The following is a 22,513-nucleotide window of genomic DNA, read 5'->3' on the forward strand; positions in this document are numbered from 1 at the left end:
CATTCTCACAGGTAGCATCATGCAGTCTTTGTCCTGTGACTAGCTTATTTTACTTAGCATAATATCTTTCAGGTTCATCCACATAGTCTCATATGATAGGCTTTCTTTTTATGACCAAATACTCTTTCACTGTATTTGTACACCATGATTTGTTTTGTTTATTTTTTATCTGTTCCTCCATCCTTGGTCATTTAGGTTGTTTTCACCTCTTGGCTATTGTGAATCATGCAGCAGTGAAACTGGGTACACAGATATCTTTTGATAATTCTGTTAATTTCTTTTAGATAAATTCCAAATGTAGGATGGTTGTATCATGTTGGTAGTTCCATTTTATATTTTTAGGAGTCATCATACTCTCTTCCATACAGCTAACAGTGTGCAAGAGGTTCAATGCCTCAATATCCTTGTCAACACTTGTTATTTTCTGCTAATTATTTTGGAAATGGCCATCCTAACATGTGTGAGGTGATACCTCACGGTAGTTTTGATTTCCTGAGGGCTAGGGATGTTGAACATCTTTTCATTTACCTGTTAGTCTCGTGAAGGTCATGTTTGCAAAACCATCCATTCAAATCTTTCACCCATTTTTAATAGGGTTTTTAGAAAATATCAAGTTGTAGAACTTCCTTATTTATTTTGGATATTAACCAAACATGAGATATCTAGTTGGCAAGTCATTTTTTCCATTTTGCATGTTTTCTTTCCACCCTTTTCATTGTTTCCTTTGCTGCACAGACCTTTTCAATTGATGTCATCCCGTTTTGTCTATCGTTTCTTTGGTGCCTATGCTTTTGGTGTTAATGCAAGAAGTCATTTTTAAAACCAGTGCTTCAGTCAGCTTTTTGTTGTTCTGACCAAAGGATCTGAGAAGAACAATTTTAGAGGGGGGAAAGTTTATTTGGGGCTCGTGGTTTCAGAGATCTCAGTCCATAGAAGGCTGACTCCGTTCCTTGGGCTTGAGGTGAGGCAGTATATCATGATGGAAGGATGTGGCAGAGGAAGGTGCCTCAAGACATCACATCAGTTAGCAGAGAGAGAGAGAGCTCCCTCATCAAGAACAAAATATATGCCCCAAAGGCGAGCCCCCCCAGTGAACCATCTCCTCTAACTATACCCTACCTGACTACAGTTACCACCAGTTAACCTCATCAATGGATTAATGCACTGATTAGGTTAAGGCTCTCATAACCCATTCATTTCACCTCTGAATGTTCTAGTGTTGTCTCACCATGAGGTTTTAGGGGATACCTCATATCTAAACCATAACAACCAGGGTTATAAAGCTATTTCCCTTTGTTTTCTTCCAAGAGTTTTATAATTTTAGGTCTTATGATAAATCCATTCTGAGTTGATTTTTGTGGGTTGGTGTAAGAAAGTGGTCCAGTTTTATGCTTTTATGTGGGGATATCTAGTTTCCCCAGGAGCAGTGGTTGAGGAGATGATTCCTTCCTTCCTCATTGTGTAGTCTTGGCACCCATGTCAAAGATCATTATATACACGTGTGTGTTTCTGGGCCCACTCATCTGTTTCACTGGTCTTTATATCTGTCATCATTTCAATTCCATACTGTTTTGATTACTATAGCCTTATTTGATAATATGAAACCAAAAAGATTTTTCAATATATTTTGGCTATTCATGTTCCTTTGTGATTCCACATGGATTTTAGGGCTTTTCTAATCTGTGTAAAAAAAATTCCATTATCATTTTAATAATGATTGCATTTTAACAATGTTAAGTCTTTAGTCCATGAACATTGGATTGTACCATGTTATTTGTACCCTTCAGTAATGTTTTATAGTTTTCAATGTATAGGTCTTAATCTTCTTTGGTTAAATTCATTTTTAAGTATTTTAATTTTTGATGCTGTTGTTAATTGAATTGTTTTCTTAATTTCTTCTTTGAATGATTTGATGATAGTGTATAAAAACCATTTTTTTTTAATGTTGAGCTTGTATCTTACACCTTTGCCAGGAGAGGTAGCGGTAGTATCTTTAGGATTTTCTGTTTTTAATGTTATTTTAATTATACGAATATGGGATACAGTGATAATTTGATATGTGTGTACAGTGTGTAATCAAATCAGGGTAGTTAACATTTTTGTCTCAAATATTTTTAAACATTGTTAATTAATATGTAACAACTGTACTTATTTACAGGGTACAATGTGAAATTTCAATACATCTAAACAATGTGTACTGATCAAGTAAGGATAATTAAGATTCCATCTCCATATGTTGTTTTGCCTTAAGAACCTTTGAGCTTTTCTATTCTAGCTATTGTGAGCTATAGGCCTTCTACTGTAGTCTAGAACACTCGAACTTATTCTATCTAATTGTGATTTGCTACCTATTTATCACCATTTCTCTATTCTTCCTTCTCTCCATCCTTTACAATCTCTAATAACCACTATATTATGCATTCAAATCTATCATTAAATCTTTTAAAAATATTCACATAAAAGAGAGAACAATCAATATTTGTCTTACCGTATCTGATTTATTTCACTTAATCTAGTGTCTTTTAGTTCCATACATTTTGCTGCACTGATAGATTATCATTGGTTTTTATGGATACATAATATCCCATTGTGGTATGTGTGTTTGTGAGCACACACATGCATATATATACACACACCACATTTTCTGTATCCATTCATCCATTGTTGGGCATTTAGGTTCCTTTTTCATATTATAGCTATTGTGAATAATGCAGCAATAAACCTGAGCATACAGGTGTTTCTTTGATACACTGATATAATTTCCTTTGGATGCACACACCGTCCCACCCTGCCACATACTTACACTCTCAGAAGTGTGATAGCTGGATCATATGGTAGATCCGTTTTTTAGGGTTTTCTATATGCAAGATTATGTCAGCTACAAACAGAGATAATTTTACTTCTTCCTTTTTTTAGTTGGATTTAAAAAAAATTTCTTGTGCCTAACTGCTTTCACTAATATTATTTTGAATAGAAGTGGTAAGAGTGGACATCCTTGTTTTGTGCCAGATCTTAGAGAAAAATCTTTCAATGTTTCCCTATTGAATATAAGGTTGGCTATGGAATTTTCACATATGGGCTTCAATATGCTGAGGTACATTCCCTAAATACCTAATTTGTTGACATTCTTTATCACTAAAGGATGTTGAATTTTGTCAAGTGATTTTACTGTATCTGCCTTGAACTTGGGATTCTCTCACTTTAATCTACCTGAGTAGCTGACATTACAGTTGTGTGCCCCATGCCTTGGCCTCTCCCATCCTGGTAGGGTCTGCTGAAGTAATTCAGTTGTCGAAGATGTTTTTATCTTTATTTAGTGATATTAGCCTATAGTTTTCTTTTGGTGTTTTCCCCCCCTTTGGTAAAAGGATAAAGCAAGTCTCATATTAAGTGAAAGAATTTGAAAGGATTAGAATTAATTCTTCTTTAAATGTTTGAAAGTATTCATCAGCAAAGGCATCAAGTCCTAGGCTTTTTTGTTTGTTGGGAGGTTTTGATTACTGATTCCACCTCATTATAAGGCATAGATCTCTTCGAATGTTTTATTTTTTCTTAATTCAGTTTCGCATGTTTTATTTTTCTAGGAATTTATTTATTTCTAGAATATCCAATTTGTTTACACATATTTCTTCATAGTGGTCTTTATAATCTCTTTTATTTTTGTTACATCAGTTGTAATGTATCACTTTCATTTCTGATTTTTGTCTTTTTTTTTACTTTGTTAATCTAGGTAAAGGATTTGCCAATTTCATTGATTTATTTAAATAAAATAACCTTTAGTTTATTGACTTTTGTATTGTTTTTCTCTTCTCTGTTTCATTTATTTCTGTTCTAGTTTAGTTTTTTTTCTTTTAACTTTGGGCTTAGTTTATTCCTCTTTTTCTAGATCTTTGAGATTTATAAAGTTATGTCGCTTATTTGAGATCTTTATTTTTTTGGTAGGTATTTATTATTACAAACTTGACCTTGGTACTATTTTGCTACATCCCATAAGTTTTAATATGTTGTGTTTTGTTTTCATTTGTCTCCAGATATTTTCTAATTTCCCCTTTGATTCTTCTTTGGCCCAATGGTTGTTCAAGAATGTGTTGTTTAATTTCCACATATATTGAATTTTCCAGTTTTCCTCCTGCTATTAATTTATAGTTTCATTCCATTGTGGTTGGAAAATGTACTGGTACGCATTCATTCTTATTAAATTTAAGACTTGTTTTGAGATCTATCATGTGACCCAATGGAGAATGTTTCATATGTATTTGAGAACAGTATGTGTTCTGCTGCTGTTGAGTAGACAGTTCTGTAAATATTTGTTATTTCCATTTGTCTATACTATTGTTTCAGTGCTTTGTTTCCTGATTGAGTTTTTGCTAGGATGTTCTAATCATTGAAAGTGGAATGTTGAAATCTCACAGTAATATTATGTTGCTGTCTACCTCTCCCTTCAATTTGTCAACATTTGCTTCATAAATTCAGGTGATGTGATGTTGGGTATTTATATGTTTATAATTATTGTTTCATTCTGATGAATTAATAACATTATTATATCTTTTTTTAAACTAAATATATATATATTTCTTTCTCATAAATGTGGCTCCTCTGTCCTCTTTGTTTACCATTCACGTGGGATAGTTTTTCCATTTCCTCACTACATGTTATCCTTAAATCTAAAATGAATTTCTTGAAGACAGGATATTGTTGAATTAATTTCTTTCTCTCTCTCTCTTTCTTTCTTTCTTTCTTTCTTTCTTTCTTTCTTTCTTTCTTTCTTTCTTTCCCATTGAATCTCTCTATTTTGACTGAGGTGTTCATCCCTTTACATTTAAAATAATTCATAATAGCTATTATTTTCATACTATATCCTTTATAGTATATTTATAGACTATAACTGAAAGTGACTTATGTACCACATTTTAACTATTGCATTAATATGTATTTATCTATACATTTATCTTTGGTAGCAAGTTTTGTTTTCTTATGCTTTTGTGGTGTTCAATGTGAAGAACTGCATTTATTTTTCTTGTAAGGCAGGTGTAGTGGTGATATACTCTCTCAACTTTTGTTTACCTGGGAAAATTTGTTTTTCTTCTCTTTTAATTTTGAAGAACAATTTTGCTGGATATAGTATTTTTGGTTGGTGGGTTTTTGTCTATCTATACTTGGAATATATCCTCCCATACTCATCTGCCCTTCAAGATTTCTTCTTAGGAATTTGGAGATAGTCTTATAGAAGTTTTCCTTTATATGACAAATCACTATTGTCCTGCTGCTTTATAATTTCTCTGTCTTTGACTAATGATAATTTAATCTTAGGGTGTCTTAGTGTGGATCTTTCTGTGTTTCCTTAGCTGGAGTTCTTCTGGATATCCATTTTCTTACCCAGAATTAGAAAAATTTCAGCTGTTATTGAATCAGCAAAACTTGCTGGTTCTTTCTCATTTTCTTTTCTATCTGAGATTCCTATAATGCTGTATTGATTTGCTTAGAGGAATTCTGTAAGTCCCTTAATTTAAACTGATTTTTTACCTTTTCTTATTCTTTCTTATTTATATATCTTTGGCTGGATAATTTCAAATAAACTGCCCTTGAGTTTATGGCTTCTTTTTCTTTCTTCTTCAATAAGTTGGCTATTGAAACCCTGTAGTAAACTTTTCAGTTCAGTTATATTTCTCAGCTTCTACATATCTGCTTGGTTTCTCTTTGTATTTCCATTTTCTTAGTTTATATTCTCATTTTGTTTATGTGTTATTTTTTCAAATGATATAACATCTTTATTATGGTCATTTTGAGTTCTTTTTCAAGTTATTTACATACTTTCATATTTTTAGGATTAGTATATGGAGATTTACCCTTTTCCTTTGTGCCATGCTTCTCTCTCTCTCTCTCTCTCTCTCTCTCTGTGTGTGTGTGTGTGTGTGTGTGTGTGTGTGTGTATTTTAGCTTTGTTTTAGGATCCAAACATTTGCTAGAAACAGTCACATGACCAGTCTTTATAGGTTGCCTTTGTACAGGAGAGGATCCTTATCAATCAGCTGGCTAGACATTCTGAAGGACCTCAAAAACCTTTTCTTTTTTAAATGGGATTCAACTTCTGTAAGTCTATTTCTATTTTCCCTTTCTGACTGTCTGTCTCTCTGTTTCTGTATGTTTTTTTGAGACTGGATCTAATCATGTTGCCCAGGCTAGTCTCAAATTCCTGAACTCAAATGTTACTCCCATCTCAACCTCTTAGTAGCTGGTATTATGGTCATATCCCATTGCACCAGGCTGTACACACAACTTCTCAATTAGAGAGATCTACTGTTTTCAAAAACTCCTTCCCTTTAGTGTACATCTATGGCACTGCACGTTCTCTGGTTCTGTAGTCACAGCTATTCAGTTCATCTTTGTTCTCAGCCTTCACTAATCATCCAAATTTTGTTTGCTCCCAGCAGTGCCCTTAGGCAAGATAGATATTAGTCCTTCAGGTAGCCCTTCAAAAAGTCAGAACACAGGTTGCATGCTCTACCCCTTTTCCTTTTTTTTTGAGTGATGCCTCATACTGTGAACCTTTTTCTAATTACACTTAATTGTGCTGTCCACTGCAAGATACACCCTATTTTCTTTGTTCTTAGTGTCCCCCAGGCACCTAAACTATTCTAGGTCTGTCAGCACTCCAAATAAGACAAGATCAAAAACCAGTTCCTCAGGGAGTCCTCTGAAAAGTACAAGCATCAGAGGCTCATTTCACTCTTCTTCAAGGAAGAAGATGTGCATTCCCGGATCTATTTCATATCCACTTAGAGGATAGTCTGACATGAACAAAGTGAAATATCTCCTTACCTATCTCAGCTGGCTGTTCCTCGTTTTGTGCTCACCCAGGTTTCTGCAACATCCTAACTGGATTCTGCAATTCCTCTAAAGGTATTTTGATCTGTAAATCATTGTTAAACTGGTGCTTATTTTGATTAATATGAGGTGGAACTTGATACTATACCATCTTGCTTATGTAACTTTTCTGTTTCTTCTTCAAGTCAACCAGGCATGGGTTTGATAGAACAGACTGAGGAATGAGAAAAAAACTGTAATTTTCTCTTATTCCCTTATTCCCTGAAAGTTCCCTTCCTTCTGTCTCTTCAAGGGTTTCTGACTATCAGTGGTTGGAATTGTTGAGTTTCAGGGCCCATATGTTGATGGCATGTGTTGAACTCGGCCATGTGCAGATGAAAGTGGTGAAAGATCAGGCTGTAGGAAACTGCTTTTGTGTGCTCACTGTTTTGCTTTCTGCTGCCCCATGTTTGGATGATACAGGAAATTTATGTATTTTTTCAAAGAGTATATGATATTCCCTTGTGTATTAGGGCCAGAGAACAGAAGACAGGTGTAGTTCTTACTCTAATTAGCCATACAACTTTTAACTTTGAGTAAGCCTCATTTTTTTTATTCTGTGAAGCAAGAAGACTGGACTAGATGGGCATTTCTCTGTTATTTGTTATCAGAACTCTATGCAAATTACTCCCTTTATTGCTTGTTTATAGTATGTTGCTCATTGGTAAGAGCTTTTCAGTTTTTAAGCCCAATGTTTTATGGTAAAATGTCCGCTTTTCACAAGGATAAAACCGCCATTCTCTCATGGCAAATGAGAAGGATTGAGAGAGAAAGAGGAGGAGTTGGAAAAGGAGCACAGGAAGGAGAGAGAGAAACAATGCCTGCTTGAGTGAACCCTTGTTCTCCTTCATCCTCAGTAAACTTTGGGGTTTTTCATCTCTTCCATGTTTTTTTACCTTGAGGTGATTTAACTTGTACTTTTGATTTCTTTTCCTTTATTCAAAATTTACTTGTGCTTCTTGTTGTTATTTTATTGGAGATTGCTCAATAATTTTATCACTTAATTCAAGACTTATAATACTTACTAAATGTGCATTGATATATTACCCTACCCTACTTAGTTCAATTTGCAATTCAATAAAAGTCCTAAGGGGTATAGGTATACTTAGCAGGGACTATGGCCAGGATGATTGAAATTTTTGTGGAGGTGGCAAGTATTTTAGCTCCCATGATTTCATGATGAATTTATCTAATCCCACTTGAGCCTGATTCCTTTCTTTTCTGCCCCTCCAGCACTAGTATTCATCAATTTCCACCCACTGAGCTGAGAGCAAGGGTGAAACTTGGTAGATAGGCTAGAATTGGATAAAGTATTTCATAAAAGCTCAATAATTATTTAGAGAATCTCTTTGTATTCTATTTCTATATTAAAAGAATCAAATTCTAATATGAATTTAGGGTAACTTAAATTTTCAGGGATGTGTAAATTCCAAAACATGAATTTTCCCTGATATGAAATATGATGGAGCAATAGTTCTAAATAAGGAAATAACAGTTTTATTATGCATGAAAATTGATGTTTGGACATTCATAGGAAAATATACAAATTAGAACATACTAACCTTGCTGTTAGTGTTTATAATTGGATCAAGATGCATCTCTATTAATATCTAGTTAATTGATGTGAAAAGAAAAAAGAAAACTTTTTTATTATGAACATAGAAGGACATATGAATAGCATAGTCTAAACTCTTTTCTTTCTCTGAAATATTATGTGTAATAACTATAACCTAATTGCACATACTTTTATCTCTCTTAAGTGTGAGTGGAATTACTTGTGAGTTAGAATAGTTGTACAACCACTTTAGGAAAGTATTTGGCACTGTTTACTAGGGCTAAGCACACACATACCCTATGAAGCAGCAACTTGACTCCTAAGTACTTTTCTGTGGAAAATTAAGCTCATATGTCCACCAAAAGATGTGTTCTTGAATGTGTGATCAGTTTTAGATTTGTAATAGTCAAACACTGAAAACAACTCAAAGACTTCCCACAGGAAAGTGGATGCATGCATCTTAGGACATTTCATACTACATAGCAACAACAACAAAAAAAGGATAAACTGCTGAGAAGTACTGTACCATGGATGGTTTTAGACATTGTGCTGAGTAAAGCAAGTCAGATATTCTGTTTTTTTTCCCCCTATGAATCTGAGGCCTGTGGCTACACAGTATCCTAGCCATCTCTGGAGTCAGCCCAGGTCTGAGTTTGATTCCTTATTTTGCCAACATCACTTTGTTGCAGTGGGAGCTTGGGTGAAGTGACCACGTCAGCAGAAGCCCAGGGACATGTGAATAGAGGTGCTTGGATGTCTAGTTAAAACAAAAAACCCACAACCCCTACTTCTTTAAAGCCTAAACAATAGTTTTTGTGTTCAAATTATATATACTGAATATCCAACAAAAGTTCTGCCAATTCAAATTAAAAATGAAAGAGAAAAGGAGTAAAGAATGAGGTAAGGGAATTTGATAATACTGCTGGCAGGATATGTGTAAAGAAAAGACAAAGCACATTATCTTTTCCCTATAACAGTCAAACAGAAGAAAGGGTAACCTCAAAAGCTGTCATTGTATAATCATTTTAAAATGAAAAAGGTTGATATCCAAATCGACAAAACCCAAACAAGTTATAAATTATATTCTACTTAACTATTTTCTAAGCCAAGGATGAATTTCCATTTCTTACATTTTATCTTTTTGTCAATAAAATAACATAATCTATTGTTAGTGAGGTGATGTACAAAAGATTTTTATTTTCTGGTTTGTGCACAAGTTGTACTACAGGCTAGTTGGAGCCTATTGTAACCACTGACTTAACACTGAATGGAATGTTATAAAAATCTATGCTTACTATATTGTATTGTTGCTGCTTGTGCATTTGGAAGACACTTCCTCAGATGAGGGACAGTTCAGTCCAAGGCATCAGAGATTTCAAGGCACTAGGGTTATTTGCTAGTAAAAGAAGATGAGGTCATTCAATCTGGAATGAGAAAATAAATTGTATGAATCTTGGTCTGCCTTTTTTGATATTTATCTAATAGTAAGTGAATTGTCTTTGGGATAATTATTTTGCTCTTGCTAGTATTATTTTTGATTGTTCTGTCTGGACTCCATATATATAGTCTTTGTGTTTCTGTGCATGGCAGGATTTTAAATAAAACACATTCCTTATGACTCCAGCAAGACCAGAGTACTTAGATATCACTAAGCTCTGAGATTTAACAGAAAAGCCAGAGTGTAAAATAAATAAGGAAATCTTCTCATCACCAAAGCATTCTGATTCTTAATGGTCTCTGAACAAATTAGAGTAAAATGAAATTATAACTTTAGTCTATTAGGGATTCATTTGTGAATTTAGACCTGTGTTCCCCACCCCTACCTTGTTTCTTGCTTTAAACTAACTTGGTTTATCTAAGATGTCCTATGTTACAGGTTAGCATTATCCCTTATAGGCTCGTAAAATCCACATCACTAGTTTTTATTGTATTATGATGCCTTTCCCATCCTTAATGCTACAGAAGAGGGTGATTATCTTAAGGTAATTACCTTTTGCTCCATACTGCAAACTTAAACACAGTGTTGCCCGCGTGAAACACTCCATTAAATATCCCTGTTGCATTTTTGTCATAATTTTATCCACCTTCTGGGGAAAAAAGACAACTGAAACATCATTCTCGGATGTCTAAAACAATTTCATATTTTCTCATGTTTGTATACTCATATTCTTATATTCTGTAGTGTTTTTCCCTTGATATTTCTTTTCTTGTGGGAAAAGTTAATGAGTAACCAGTTTTTACTGCTTTTGCTTTTATAGAATCTGTCTGTCCAACACGAATTCCTGTGGCAGCTCGCGATGAGAAGGGTTTTGATATTCTTTTAGGTTTAGGTGTAAAGAAAAAGGTTAAGAAAAGAATTCAGCTCTCACCAACAAAGATAAAAGGATATGAAATAACATCGAAAGTTGATTTATCAGAATTTACAAGGTAAACGTTATATGTTAATACAACTTAAAAATTATATACACACATGCTATACACACATGCACACACACTATGTGTATATATATATATATTTGCAGAGGTACTGAGAATTCTTTAAACTGATGCATGTTCTTCTCTTTCTAGCAATGTTTTCCCAGAAGGTCTTCCTCCATCCTATGTATTTGTTTCTACTCAGAGATTTAAAGTCAAGAAAGTGTGGGATTTATGGAGAATATTAACCATTGATGGAAAACCACAAATAGCAGTTACCTTAAATGGTGTGGACAAAACTTTATCATTTACAACAACCAGTGTAATTAATGGTTCACAAGTGGCCACCTTCACTGACCCTCAAGTTAAGGTAAAGAGCCCAGGTGTGATTATGGTGTTCATAATCATGGGGGGAACATCATTAGGATTGTGTGTGTTGGGTGAGGATTGGAGTTTTAACATGGCTAAAAGATGTTGACTTCGTATTTTAAAATTTTGTTATTTATGAAACACCACCAAAGAGGAAGGAAATTTGTTTCTAAATCAGTATGAGGACAAAGAGTGGGGGAAAATTAGCATATTTCATATTCCTATTACTGGGTGTCAAGAACATTTAAAGATAATAACCATCCAGTGAAGAAGCTATCACTGCCATTTTGTAGACAAAAACAAAAACAACAACAACAAAAAACAATGTTCAAGGTTAAGTGTGCCCTCAAAGAAAAACAGCCACTTTGTGGTTTAGATATGCACTCCTGTGAGACAATGCAATAAGATTCAGAGATGCAAATGATCAGATTATGAGAGTTTTAACCCAATCAGTGGATTAGTCCACTGACATTGATTAGCTGAGTAGAAACTGTAGGCAGTTAAGGTGCACTGGAAGAAGTAGGTCACTGGGGGCATGCCTTTAAGGTTTATCTTTTCTTCATGGTGCGTGAAGCTCTCTCTCTCTGCTTCCTGATTGCCTTGTTCTGAGCTGTTTCCCTTGGTTGTACCCTTCTGCTATGATGTTCTGCCTCACCTTGGGACCAGAGATAAGGGGTCAGCCATCTGTGGATTGAAACCCATGAAATCATGAGCCCCCAAATAAACTTTCCCTCCTTTACATTGTTCTTGTCAGGTCTTTGGTCAGAGTGATGAAAATGATGACTAAAACAGCTCATTAAGAACTGAATTTAAATATGGTCAATATCAAAGTCCATGTTGGACTGTTTTATATTGCCATGTCCTATGAGTTGATGAGAATAGAATTTATTTTAATCAGGAGTACATTTTATTTCCCCCAAAGGAATATATATTTAATAAATGAAAAATGTTTATTTTCTAAGTCATGTGTGCATAATACAGATGCAATGATAAAAACAATTAAGTTTTGCTCATTATTATAATTATGATAGCTTAAAGGTATATTATACAATTTAGGAAATGTGCTTGGTGACATATGAATATTTTACATTTGGAAATTTTTTTTCATTCAATTACTATATTAAATTTAAAATTTTGTGGTCTGCTTTTCTTATTAAAACCAAGGTGCTAGATTCTTTATTAAAAAAACCTAATAATCTGTCTATCCAACATGAATTCCTGTGGCAGCTTTAAGGAGCTTTTTTATAATGGAATATTCAAATAATTTGTATTAAATTGAAGTATAAAGCACAAAATATGGGAAAAACAGGGTAAATGACATGGTTTGGGGATTGGATCTTGGAAAATATATAGGATTTTTGATGGGGAGAGATGTAAGAGAACATTGAGACAATGGTTTGGCATTGACTAGCCAAATGCAGTTTTTATTTAGAGAATGGCATGTTTTGAGTATAAAATGCATGAATGAAAAGGCTAGCAAGGTATGAGCCCAATTTGTGAGGATCCTGGAAAGCCATACAATTTGGTTTGGATTTTATTCAGTGAACAACAGGGTTCTGTGCAAAGATCTTGATCATAGGTGTTTCATGGTCAAAGCAATCCTTCTTATTTGTTCCCCAAACAATGTTTTCAGCTTTATCCTGCAATTATGTCTGATACTTGAAGTAAAGAAATGGATAAGATGGAGCTTCTCCTCTAACACAACTTTACTGAGAGAAATTAATTATAGTGGAGATATGCAGGGTGGCTTGGAGAGGGAAAAGTCAGAAATATGTTAGAAAACAAAGCAAGATAACCACAAGCCTAAATTATGGCCTTTAGAATGAAAATAGAGAGGTGAATTTGAGTAATTTTTAAGAGAAATAGTTGATATAATTGTATCTGGTGAGTTTTTACGACTCAGAACAAGAAACATGTTTTAGAAAAGGAGAGTATTATCATGCAAGGGAACTATTTGGGAGTGGGAGAAGTTTGGGGGACAGTTCATTTTGTAACACACTCCATTAAACTGGTTGTGAGATACCCTTGCAAGATTATTCTACTGAGTGTTAGAATTTTGAGACCTATGTGTAGGAGGGAGGTCTACGCTATTGATGTAGATATTGGAGTTACTACATAGAAATAATGTTTGGCTTGTAGGTATGGATGAGGTAGTCAGAGGGCAGAATGAAAGATATCAAGGACAGACCTGTGAGGGATGCTCTCTTTATAGGACAGGTTGAGGAAGAAGAACCCTCAAAGTGATAAAGAATGAACAACAGAAGAGAATGAAATGAAGATGGCCAAGATTCTTTCAGTTATGGAAATTGAGTGAGAATATCGAGAGAATTGGACTAACTGTGGAATGAGGAATGAGAGGAGCCATTTGGATTCAGAGATCAAGATCTCATTAGTGACTATGAGGGAGTTGTTTCAGTAAATTGTTTGGCAAAACTACATTGGTATATGTAAGAGGAACTCAGGTAGGAATTAAGAGAAGAGTTGGTGGATAGCATATGGGGTCCAGCTTAGAGCAGGGTGAATTAGTATATAATACAGAAAATCAGCATGATTCAGACTTTCTTAACAATGGTTCTAAGTAGGAAGACAGTGAAAGATAGTTAAGGGTTTTATTTGTGAATCTTTCATATTTTCTTCTCATAGACATTATTTGATGAAGGCTGGCATCAAATTCGTCTCTTAGTAACAGAGCAAGATGTAACTCTGTTTATTGATGATCAACAAATTGACAATAAGCCCTTACATCCAGCTTTAGGGATTTTCATCAGTGGGCAAACCCAAATTGGAAAATACTCTGGGAAAGAAGAAACTGTTCAGGTAGTATAATAATGATTTATTTTTTAGATTGGATAAAATCAAATTTCTGCTGTCCTCTCTCTAGTATTTACTAAATCAACCTTATTAGACTTAATTGTGAATTCTCTTTAAATGCTTAATTGAAATATGGTCAGTTCATGGGTGAAATTTTGTGATCTTATGTGTATATTAGAATGCAAAATTTGACTTCATCTATTTTATTTAAAAAATCTTAGAAAAATAATCCCCTGGGCAGAAGATAGAATTCTAGGAAACATTAATTTCATATTTCCCAGGAGAAGCAGTTTAAATAATGGATTTGGAATGGGGAATATGTTTAGAGCTGTAAGTGAGAACTATAAAAATTTCTTTGCAGCTGTGAAGATAAAATTAGATTAATGCATGTCAGAGTCCTTCACAAACAAAACTATTGCTTAAAAATAAAGTGATTGTGTTTTGTGCAGTTCATGCTTTTAAAAGTTTTATTTTTACTTTTATTACAGCTATTTAGAGTCTGTGTTTGGGTTAATAGTTTGTAGTTAAAAAACAACTCTGGGAAAATCTTTAATTGGTAAGAGTATTTCCCTCCCGCTTTGTTTCTGTTACAGGAAGACTCTGTCATTTTCAAATGTGTGATTACTCACACGGTCACTATGTATTAATGCTTTAAGTCAAATTGTAGTAAATATTTACACAGTAACTGATGCATTCCATCCCAGCAACTAAGTCTCTAAACCCAGAATGGCCTCTGGAGGTTACCCCTATATGATCTGGAATGTTGTAGAGATTTAGGGTAAATACAAAAAAACTGGGAAAGGTTTTAAGTACCTTAGGAAATACTTTCTAGACTAGTTCTCAATACAGGGATATTTAAGAAAGCTTCACTGGGTTCCTGAAGAAAATCAGATTTGTTCTTGGTGCTTAGGGTGCATCACATCTTTATAACATATGTTGGGTATTCAACCTCTGTGTTTTTATTGTTTTAGCTAAATGCTGGGATCTAAACCTTATCAAATGACCAACCATAGCAGCAGTTTCTACATATTTGAGTTGCTTTTATAAAACAGTTAGCTCATGCCTCAACTTTAACTATACTGTATTTATATTCCTAGTTTGATGTCCAAAAGTTGCGAATCTACTGTGACCCAGAGCAGAACAACCGCGAGACAGCATGTGAGATTCCTGGATTTGTAAGTGAGATGGGTTATTTTTTTTCTCCCAAGTGTTGCTTTAGTACTTTCAAAACAATAAATGAAAAGTAGATAATGCCCAAAACTTATTTAATATGTAGAGTTAATCTTTATTATCAAAGTTAAATAGAGTGATACATAGTTTGAAGTTCATAACTGAAATAAATTATAATGTGCAAGTATGAATGAAAGCACCAGTAAGTGATTTCTCCCCACATCACTTTTTACTGTGATTATTCCAGTTCTCAGATGAAGCAGAACTACACCTGCTCCAAAGACTTAGATTGCTTCGTATAAATATCAGTGTGTAAAGAACATTTTTCTACTTAATTAAACATAAGACAAAACATTCCAAAGTATATATTTCTGATGAGTAGGAAATAAATTTCCTGTTCACTAGCATATTTTCTGAACTTATAATGAATGATTTTATTTTTGTTGTTGCTACCTCAGTAAGGTTTCCTTATGGTTCTAGAATGTAAGGGAATTTCCTATTTATTTAGTCATTTTTATTAATGGGTTAGAAAGGAAAATGATTATAAGCTAAAATTTTATAGTGTATGACTCTGTGTGTGTGTGTGTGTGTGTGTGTGTTTGTGTGTGTGTAATCCATCCCTTTTTGCCCTAAGCAAAAAATTGTGAATTATTTTAATGGAAAAACATACAATGCTGGACAACTTTTTGACAATGTGGATTCTCAGTGAGGTTTGGACTGTCCATGATTCTTTTAATTTGCATAGTTGCGCTATCATAATTTATTTCTCTAACAAACCATGTAATGAGACCACATGTAAAGAAGAGTTGAGAACATCGAGCAGCACATTTAAAGGATCTGTAATAAAATCAAATATGGAACTTTTGAGAAATGACTCATTCTTAGGTTTTCTAGATTAGTAATCATTTAAATACTATAGTTTTATTTTTAGATACTTATAACTTGGAATATAAATCTCTCCTAAAATATTTGAAGTCATGGCATTTGAGAGTTTATTGTATGTACTGATCTAATTTTGTTACTGTTTGGAAAGATTATATTAACCTATTTAAAATTGTGTGATACTCAGCAATAAGTTGAGAAGCTCTTCTACAGTAAAATGAATAAAATTTTAATGGAAGCAGTTATCTTTGGCTTCTTTTTTCTGTGTTTTAAATAATTTCCAGATAGTTCAGTACAGCTTCTGAATATCACCTTAAGGTATTTTTGTTCTTGCATGGTCATTATATCAAGAAGCTTCAGTGCTTTGATTTTTGCCTTCCATCTTCGCCTATATTTTCTTTTATCCTTTATAGATGTAGCAGAAACCTGTGTAGATAAGTACATTTTAGGATAGGTGTAAGCAAATGTTTTATCTCTAGATTTGACACTTTGTATTGGGACAACAAACTACCTGTAAATGACAAAGATATTTTAGAAATATAATTAAAAACCTATTTTAAAACACATGTGTTGTTTTTCTTTCAGAATGGAGAGGTAGGCTTGGCTATTTTTATTCTCCTTAAGGTAATGTTTGTGTTGTGGGACCAGTTAGCTTCCTCTCTTCAGCTGTAAGTATATTAGACAAATAGAACCCATTTTATATAATTTGAATGTACTTCTTATTGATAGTTTTTTTGTGATTTGGAATTTCTTAGCAGATTGAGCTAAATAAAATTGGAAAGTAACTATATCTTTACCATTTTACATATGGATACATACACATACATATGTGTGTATATAGAGATAAAGCTAGTTCTATCTATATCAATATTTAGCTGTCTATCTTTCTTTCCACATTTGTTGATTAGTTCCGTTTTTGTCTTTGCAGTGCCTTAATGGTCCCAGTGACGTAGGTTCAACTCCAGCTCCCTGTATCTGTCCTCCAGGAAATCCAGGACTACAAGGCCCCAAAGTGAGTAATACAAACCATACTGTTTTTTTGTTAAAAGTCAGTATTGCTCAAAGGCAGAAATTCTTAATTGCCATTGACCCCATTGTAAAGTTCCCTCCTCCTGCCTTACAACCATTAAAAACCTGAGTATTAGTGTGGTTTCTAAAAAGTGTATTCTATCTGGAACTGTGCTTTGAAACTAAAACTGATACCACTGACACACATTAAACTGAGGTCACATTATTGTTTTTTTTTTTCCCCAAATACTGCTATTAGAGCCCAAGAATGATATTTCCTTCCAACCTGGTTAAAAAATAAATGAATAAAAAACAGCTGTTAAGTTATGCTTTCAATTTTTAAATGTCTAATTTGCCAAAATGATTTTCAGATGAAAAACATGAAGTAAAAATGTTTGACTTGACTTTAATATTGTTTAATGTCTAATTCTATAAATGGAGGCATATGTATTTATTTCATTTAAACTTACATTAATTAATTTTGGAGAATATTTTTGTGGTCCAATTGTACTTAATTATTTACATACATATGTATATATACATATTCATATCCTTGGAGCTATCCTGTGCAGGGTTGTAGCTAGTTACTTTTTACATAACAGTATGTTCTGATATATTCCTATGCTATTAAATATGAATGCTACTAAGTTGATGCTTATTATAGTATCACTTAGATATATGCTAAGATCCTAAGAAATTGTTTGTCCACTCTAGATAAATTTTGTGCATTTAATATTATTTAAAAATAACTCCTTACATAACATAAAAATGATATATAATTTCAAAAAGGTCTAATTCTATAGACAAAAAGAATGTCTGTGTGTTTTGATACCTTCTTACTTGAAGTGACCATACTAATTTTTGTTTAATATGAATTGCAAGGTTCATTTGGACTGAATTTTAAGATTGTTTTAATACAATGGCTAGTTTTCAAACTACTGATGTAATTTATTTCTAAAAAATTTATTGGTTCATATTAATTAAAAGAATGGTAGATTTCATTGTGGCATATTCATACATTCATATAAAAATTCGATCCATTTCATTACCCAGCATGTGATCTAAAATCATTAATTTCTTCCCATCTTTTTTTTGCATGTTTTTCCATCATTTCCATGCCTATCTGTTGAACTTAAGAAATAAATGTAGTTTAAGAAATATATGTTCAATAACTCATTCCAAATAAACATCTATTTGACTTGGAATTTGCAGTACATACCATGTAAATCGTTTATTATTGTCATTTATTTTTAGATTGCATTTAAGAAAGTTAACCCAAGTGTTCATTAGTTAAAGTTACTACACATTGTTTAGGATGCTGTGATGTAAGAGAGAAACACCTATCCTTATTAGAAGACACTTTGTAAGACAGATGAGTATGTTGTACCAGAAGATTCTTTATTGAAAATATTTTTATAGCTATTCACCTTGGAATATCATACATAAAATAGTTTGATTCTCCAGAGATATAATGGGGAAATCATAAACCCATTATGTCTAGCCTTTCAATGGTCCTTTCCTGCCTCTCAGGGAGGCTCAGGCCACCTCCATGGACTGTAAGGGGCTGCCTGCCATTAGAGAGGCACTTGAAGACTCTGATGTTTTTGAATGATTAATTTCTGAACTAATAGGTACCTCTTAGTATAACTTAATTTTATATTTTCACAGCAAATTTTTTAGCACACCATTGTCTTATCTGGTCAAGCCTTTAATTTCTAGTTTTTCCAAGTTTCACGTGTTTTTCATTTTCATTCTCTTTTCTTAGTCATGATCTATCCCCATTGCCACCTACTACTTTAAGTGAAATTGCAGTTTCCACCACTCTTGAAATTGGCGTGCCTTCTTGATCTGCTTTCCATTTTGTTCAGGAAATCTGGCAGGATTACAGGAACGAACACATACACACACACACTCTCTCTCTCTCTCTCTCTCTCTCTCTCTCTCTCTCTCTCTCTCTCTCTCTCTCTCTCTTCCATCCTTTTAGGGCTTTTTTCCCTGGAGGTTGTTCCTTACCCAGGTCAGGGACCTATATGTGAAAAACAGAAACCCCTAGCAACATTTGAGTTGCACATCTTTTAGAGATTTTTTAGCTTTCAATATCAATCTGGTTTTTATTAGTTCAACAGAGCCCAAACTAAAGCAGGTAAGATGATTGTATTTTAGAGTTATTTTTGTTAGATGGTTTCTGGAAAATTTTGCCTGTGTCCATCAAACAAAGTCACCTGTGAGAAGCAGATCTAGCCTTTCTATTGGCCAGAAATAGGGTTCTGGGAGCAGAGTTCATCATGAGACTGAAACAGAGGAGGAATTCCTGGGTAAATAGGAGGATAAACACTTATTTAAGATAAAGAAATTTGTCTACTTAAAGCTCTGTCAATTTCTGAAAAATATCCCTGTTGCAAAAACAGGTTCAAGTGATTATGGCACTCCACACTTATCATGGCATTATAACTTTTCATCAAGCATCAAAAAATACACCTGTCTTTGGACATTTGGCCCATTAATTTCAAATAAAGAGAATGAGTAAATTAATGGGATAATTGATTTATTAGGATAATTCTTACACACAAGCACTTCTTTTGTTTACAGTGAAGGTTAATAAGAAGGAAATTCTCCTTGGAATTCTAGTGTTAAGCACAGTGCTTAATAGTTATAATTTTTTACTGAATGAATTATGGGATCATTGAAAAAATAAGATTCCTCCAGTCCCCCCAGTTATCCTATATGAACTGTCTCTGTTCTGCACAAAAGCTGAGGCATCCCCAGTATGCAAGTGACTTCCTTTCAGATGCTCTGTACATGTAAATGATACTTCTTTCCCTATTCCACAGCAATAGAAACATTTGTGAAATCAACCTCCTCACATTTGTTCTAACTTAAACGTTAAAATTCGTTCAGAAGTGGAAAGAAAGCATTTTCCCTTCTTTTCCAGGTTGGAATAATTTCTTAATGACATCTTTGCTTAGAAATATCACTTTTGCTATAACCATCTTCCTGCTGAGGCTTTTGTTTCACCCTAATAATTCTATCAATTAGAGATTCATTTGGACTATTGAAGTTCCAAAGTCTCTTTGAAAATTTCAGGGGCCACTGGACATCAACATTCTTATGCTAATCTTTATAGACTTGAGTGAATTCTTTGTAACCTGAAGAATGGATTTCTTGAGTGCCAAGGAAGGGAAAACACTGGTTGTGGAGAATGGTAAAAATCAGTTTTAGTTCACATATTCCCAAGGAGGCCAGAGTGGCCTGGAGGCTTAAGGATTTTTGAGAAGAAGGCTTATAAACATGGTTAAGGGCTTTGTTTCAGATGTACAACTTGAAACATCAGCTTACTTCTGCAAGCACAACTCCATTTCTTACATTAATGGTTCATGTTTATACTTCATAAGTGGCCTTATCCAGAGATGTTTCAGCTTAGTCTGTGATGGTTCCACTCCTGTCAACAACTTAAAAATCCTATGGCCACAAATTCAGTTCAGCATAAATAAGTATTCCTTTTCAGTGGAGCACATATTTTTAAAATTCAAAATGTGCAAATGTTTCAAGTAAACTAGAAGAAAAAGAATTGGGAAATTTAGTCACAGTTGTATAATAGTAAGCCATATGTCTAATTTAATGTATTTGGAATTTTTTTCAAGTTAAAGTGGTCCATATGTCTGATCAACATATGCATTTGATCATGTGAGCAGGAATAATAGTGTTTAGGAGTATAGACTGTGGAGTTGAATTGGTTGGGTTTGAATGTCATCTCTGCCACGGCTGTGTGACCTTGGCAGATTACCTAACCTCCGTGGGCCTCAGTTTCCCTAGATAGAAAAGTGAAATAATCAAAGTACCTTCTTCATAGGATTATTATGAGGGTTAGCTAATTTAATGTATGTAAATCTTTAAAGCAGTGCTCAGTATATAATAAGCAATAAACAAATGTTAGGTTTTGCTTTAATAGTAATAAAATAGAATTTTATTTTAATTGGTCTTCTTGCTAATCAGTTAAATAGTTTGGGCTTTATTTTATTCTTTAAGTTTTATGGGAACAACTCTAAACCTACCTGAACTTTTGCAAATAATTCAGTGAGGGAAACAGTCAAAATTATCCATCATATTTACCAGCAATAATACAATCTACTAAAGAGATTAATTTCCCTCATGCTGGTGTTGATCACTGTTATAATCATAGATAGATCCGGTCTGACTGGATCTATCATGTGGGTGATATTTTCTCTTTGAGAACTTAGGTTTCATCAATTTAAATCATTATTAATATGTTTTATATTTTTATGCAGCATAAAAGCACATGAGTGGCTTTTCTTCTTGTGCAAAAATTTATTTCAGCTCATCATAATAATGATTAAACGTTCCAAATCCTTTTGATTTCCCAGGTTTTGCTGGTAGTTAATATTCTGCAATGTAAGTGGGTTGTTGACAGATTTGATTTTAAATAAATCAGTCAGAAAATATTTATTGAATCTCTACTTGATACCCAGCATTGCATCAAAAAAAAATAGAAATTATAGACCTTCTTTTCATGGAGCCTCAATCCAGAGGATAAATGAAGATTAACCAAGGGAAAACTTTGAGAAGACACTAGGTGTGAAAAAGTGATGTGATATAAGAGCTGCCATACTATTTCAATAGGAAAAGAGAGAAAGACACCAGGAGAAAATAGTGACATGGACACTTCAATGTCAGAGAAGTTTGTCTTATTGATGCCTAAGTGGAAAAGGAGGAAAATCTTTTTTCCCAACAGAAAGTTAACGTGGAATTTGTTGAAAGGCAGGAAGTCCACTCTGAACACGGGTCAGGACGAATGGTCCAGAGGCTGGAAGCTAGTGTGAACCTTTTCAAATAAGAGAAATTCTAAATCCCTAGAGACCCAGAAAGTTGCTCCCTAACACACAGCCAGAACTGCAAGTCCTTGAATTAGAATTACAAATTGTCTTTCCTCCTGGATTTATAGCTCTTCTCTCTCTGTTTGAAAAATGACATTTCCTTCTTCTCAGCCTTTCCTCTTGCTAAGCCTTTGGAAGGGCCACTGGTAAATGAATAGCCCATCCCTTCTTTATGGGTTCCTGAACAGAGTTCACATAGTTCTTTCCATCTTTCCTGTTATGTTTCAGGAACATGCCCCCTTAGCCAGGAGTCCAAAGTAGTTTTCAGATCAGCAAATTTGGCTCTATAAAAGTAGTCTTAATTGCCAGAGTCCTGTGTGGATGATTTCTTGATTAAAAACAAGGAAGAGTTATTATTGAATGGAATTAGTTCCCTTTGCAGAAGTTTACTGATACTGATGGCGGAGACTTCATATTTTCCAGAAGAATGTCCCATATGGACTTCATGGACTCAGAGATGGAGGAATATTACTTTTGAAGTATTTCTTAGAATTAAGTTAGAAAGCACTTTTACTTCACAAGAAAATGGTTCTTTAATGCTATATTT

At 33.8% G+C, this 22,513-nt stretch overlaps 1 protein-coding gene across 1 annotated transcript in view; it reads left to right on the forward strand.

Moving 5' to 3' along the window:
- Col21a1 (collagen type XXI alpha 1 chain) overlaps positions 1 to 22,513 on the forward strand; it is a 169,050-nt gene that overhangs the window by 64,795 nt on the left and 81,742 nt on the right. Inside the window, exons 5-10 of the mRNA XM_078019855.1 lie at positions 10,678 to 10,846; positions 10,988 to 11,204; positions 13,847 to 14,020; positions 15,112 to 15,189; positions 16,652 to 16,660; positions 16,995 to 17,078. Coding sequence (XP_077875981.1) covers positions 10,678 to 10,846; positions 10,988 to 11,204; positions 13,847 to 14,020; positions 15,112 to 15,189; positions 16,652 to 16,660; positions 16,995 to 17,078 — 731 coding nt within the window. The remainder of the gene's footprint in view (positions 1 to 10,677; positions 10,847 to 10,987; positions 11,205 to 13,846; positions 14,021 to 15,111; positions 15,190 to 16,651; positions 16,661 to 16,994; positions 17,079 to 22,513) is intronic.

Source organism: Ictidomys tridecemlineatus, chromosome 8 (assembly GCF_052094955.1).
Source record: "Ictidomys tridecemlineatus isolate mIctTri1 chromosome 8, mIctTri1.hap1, whole genome shotgun sequence".
In the NCBI taxonomy this organism is placed as follows: Eukaryota; Metazoa; Chordata; class Mammalia; order Rodentia; family Sciuridae; genus Ictidomys; species Ictidomys tridecemlineatus.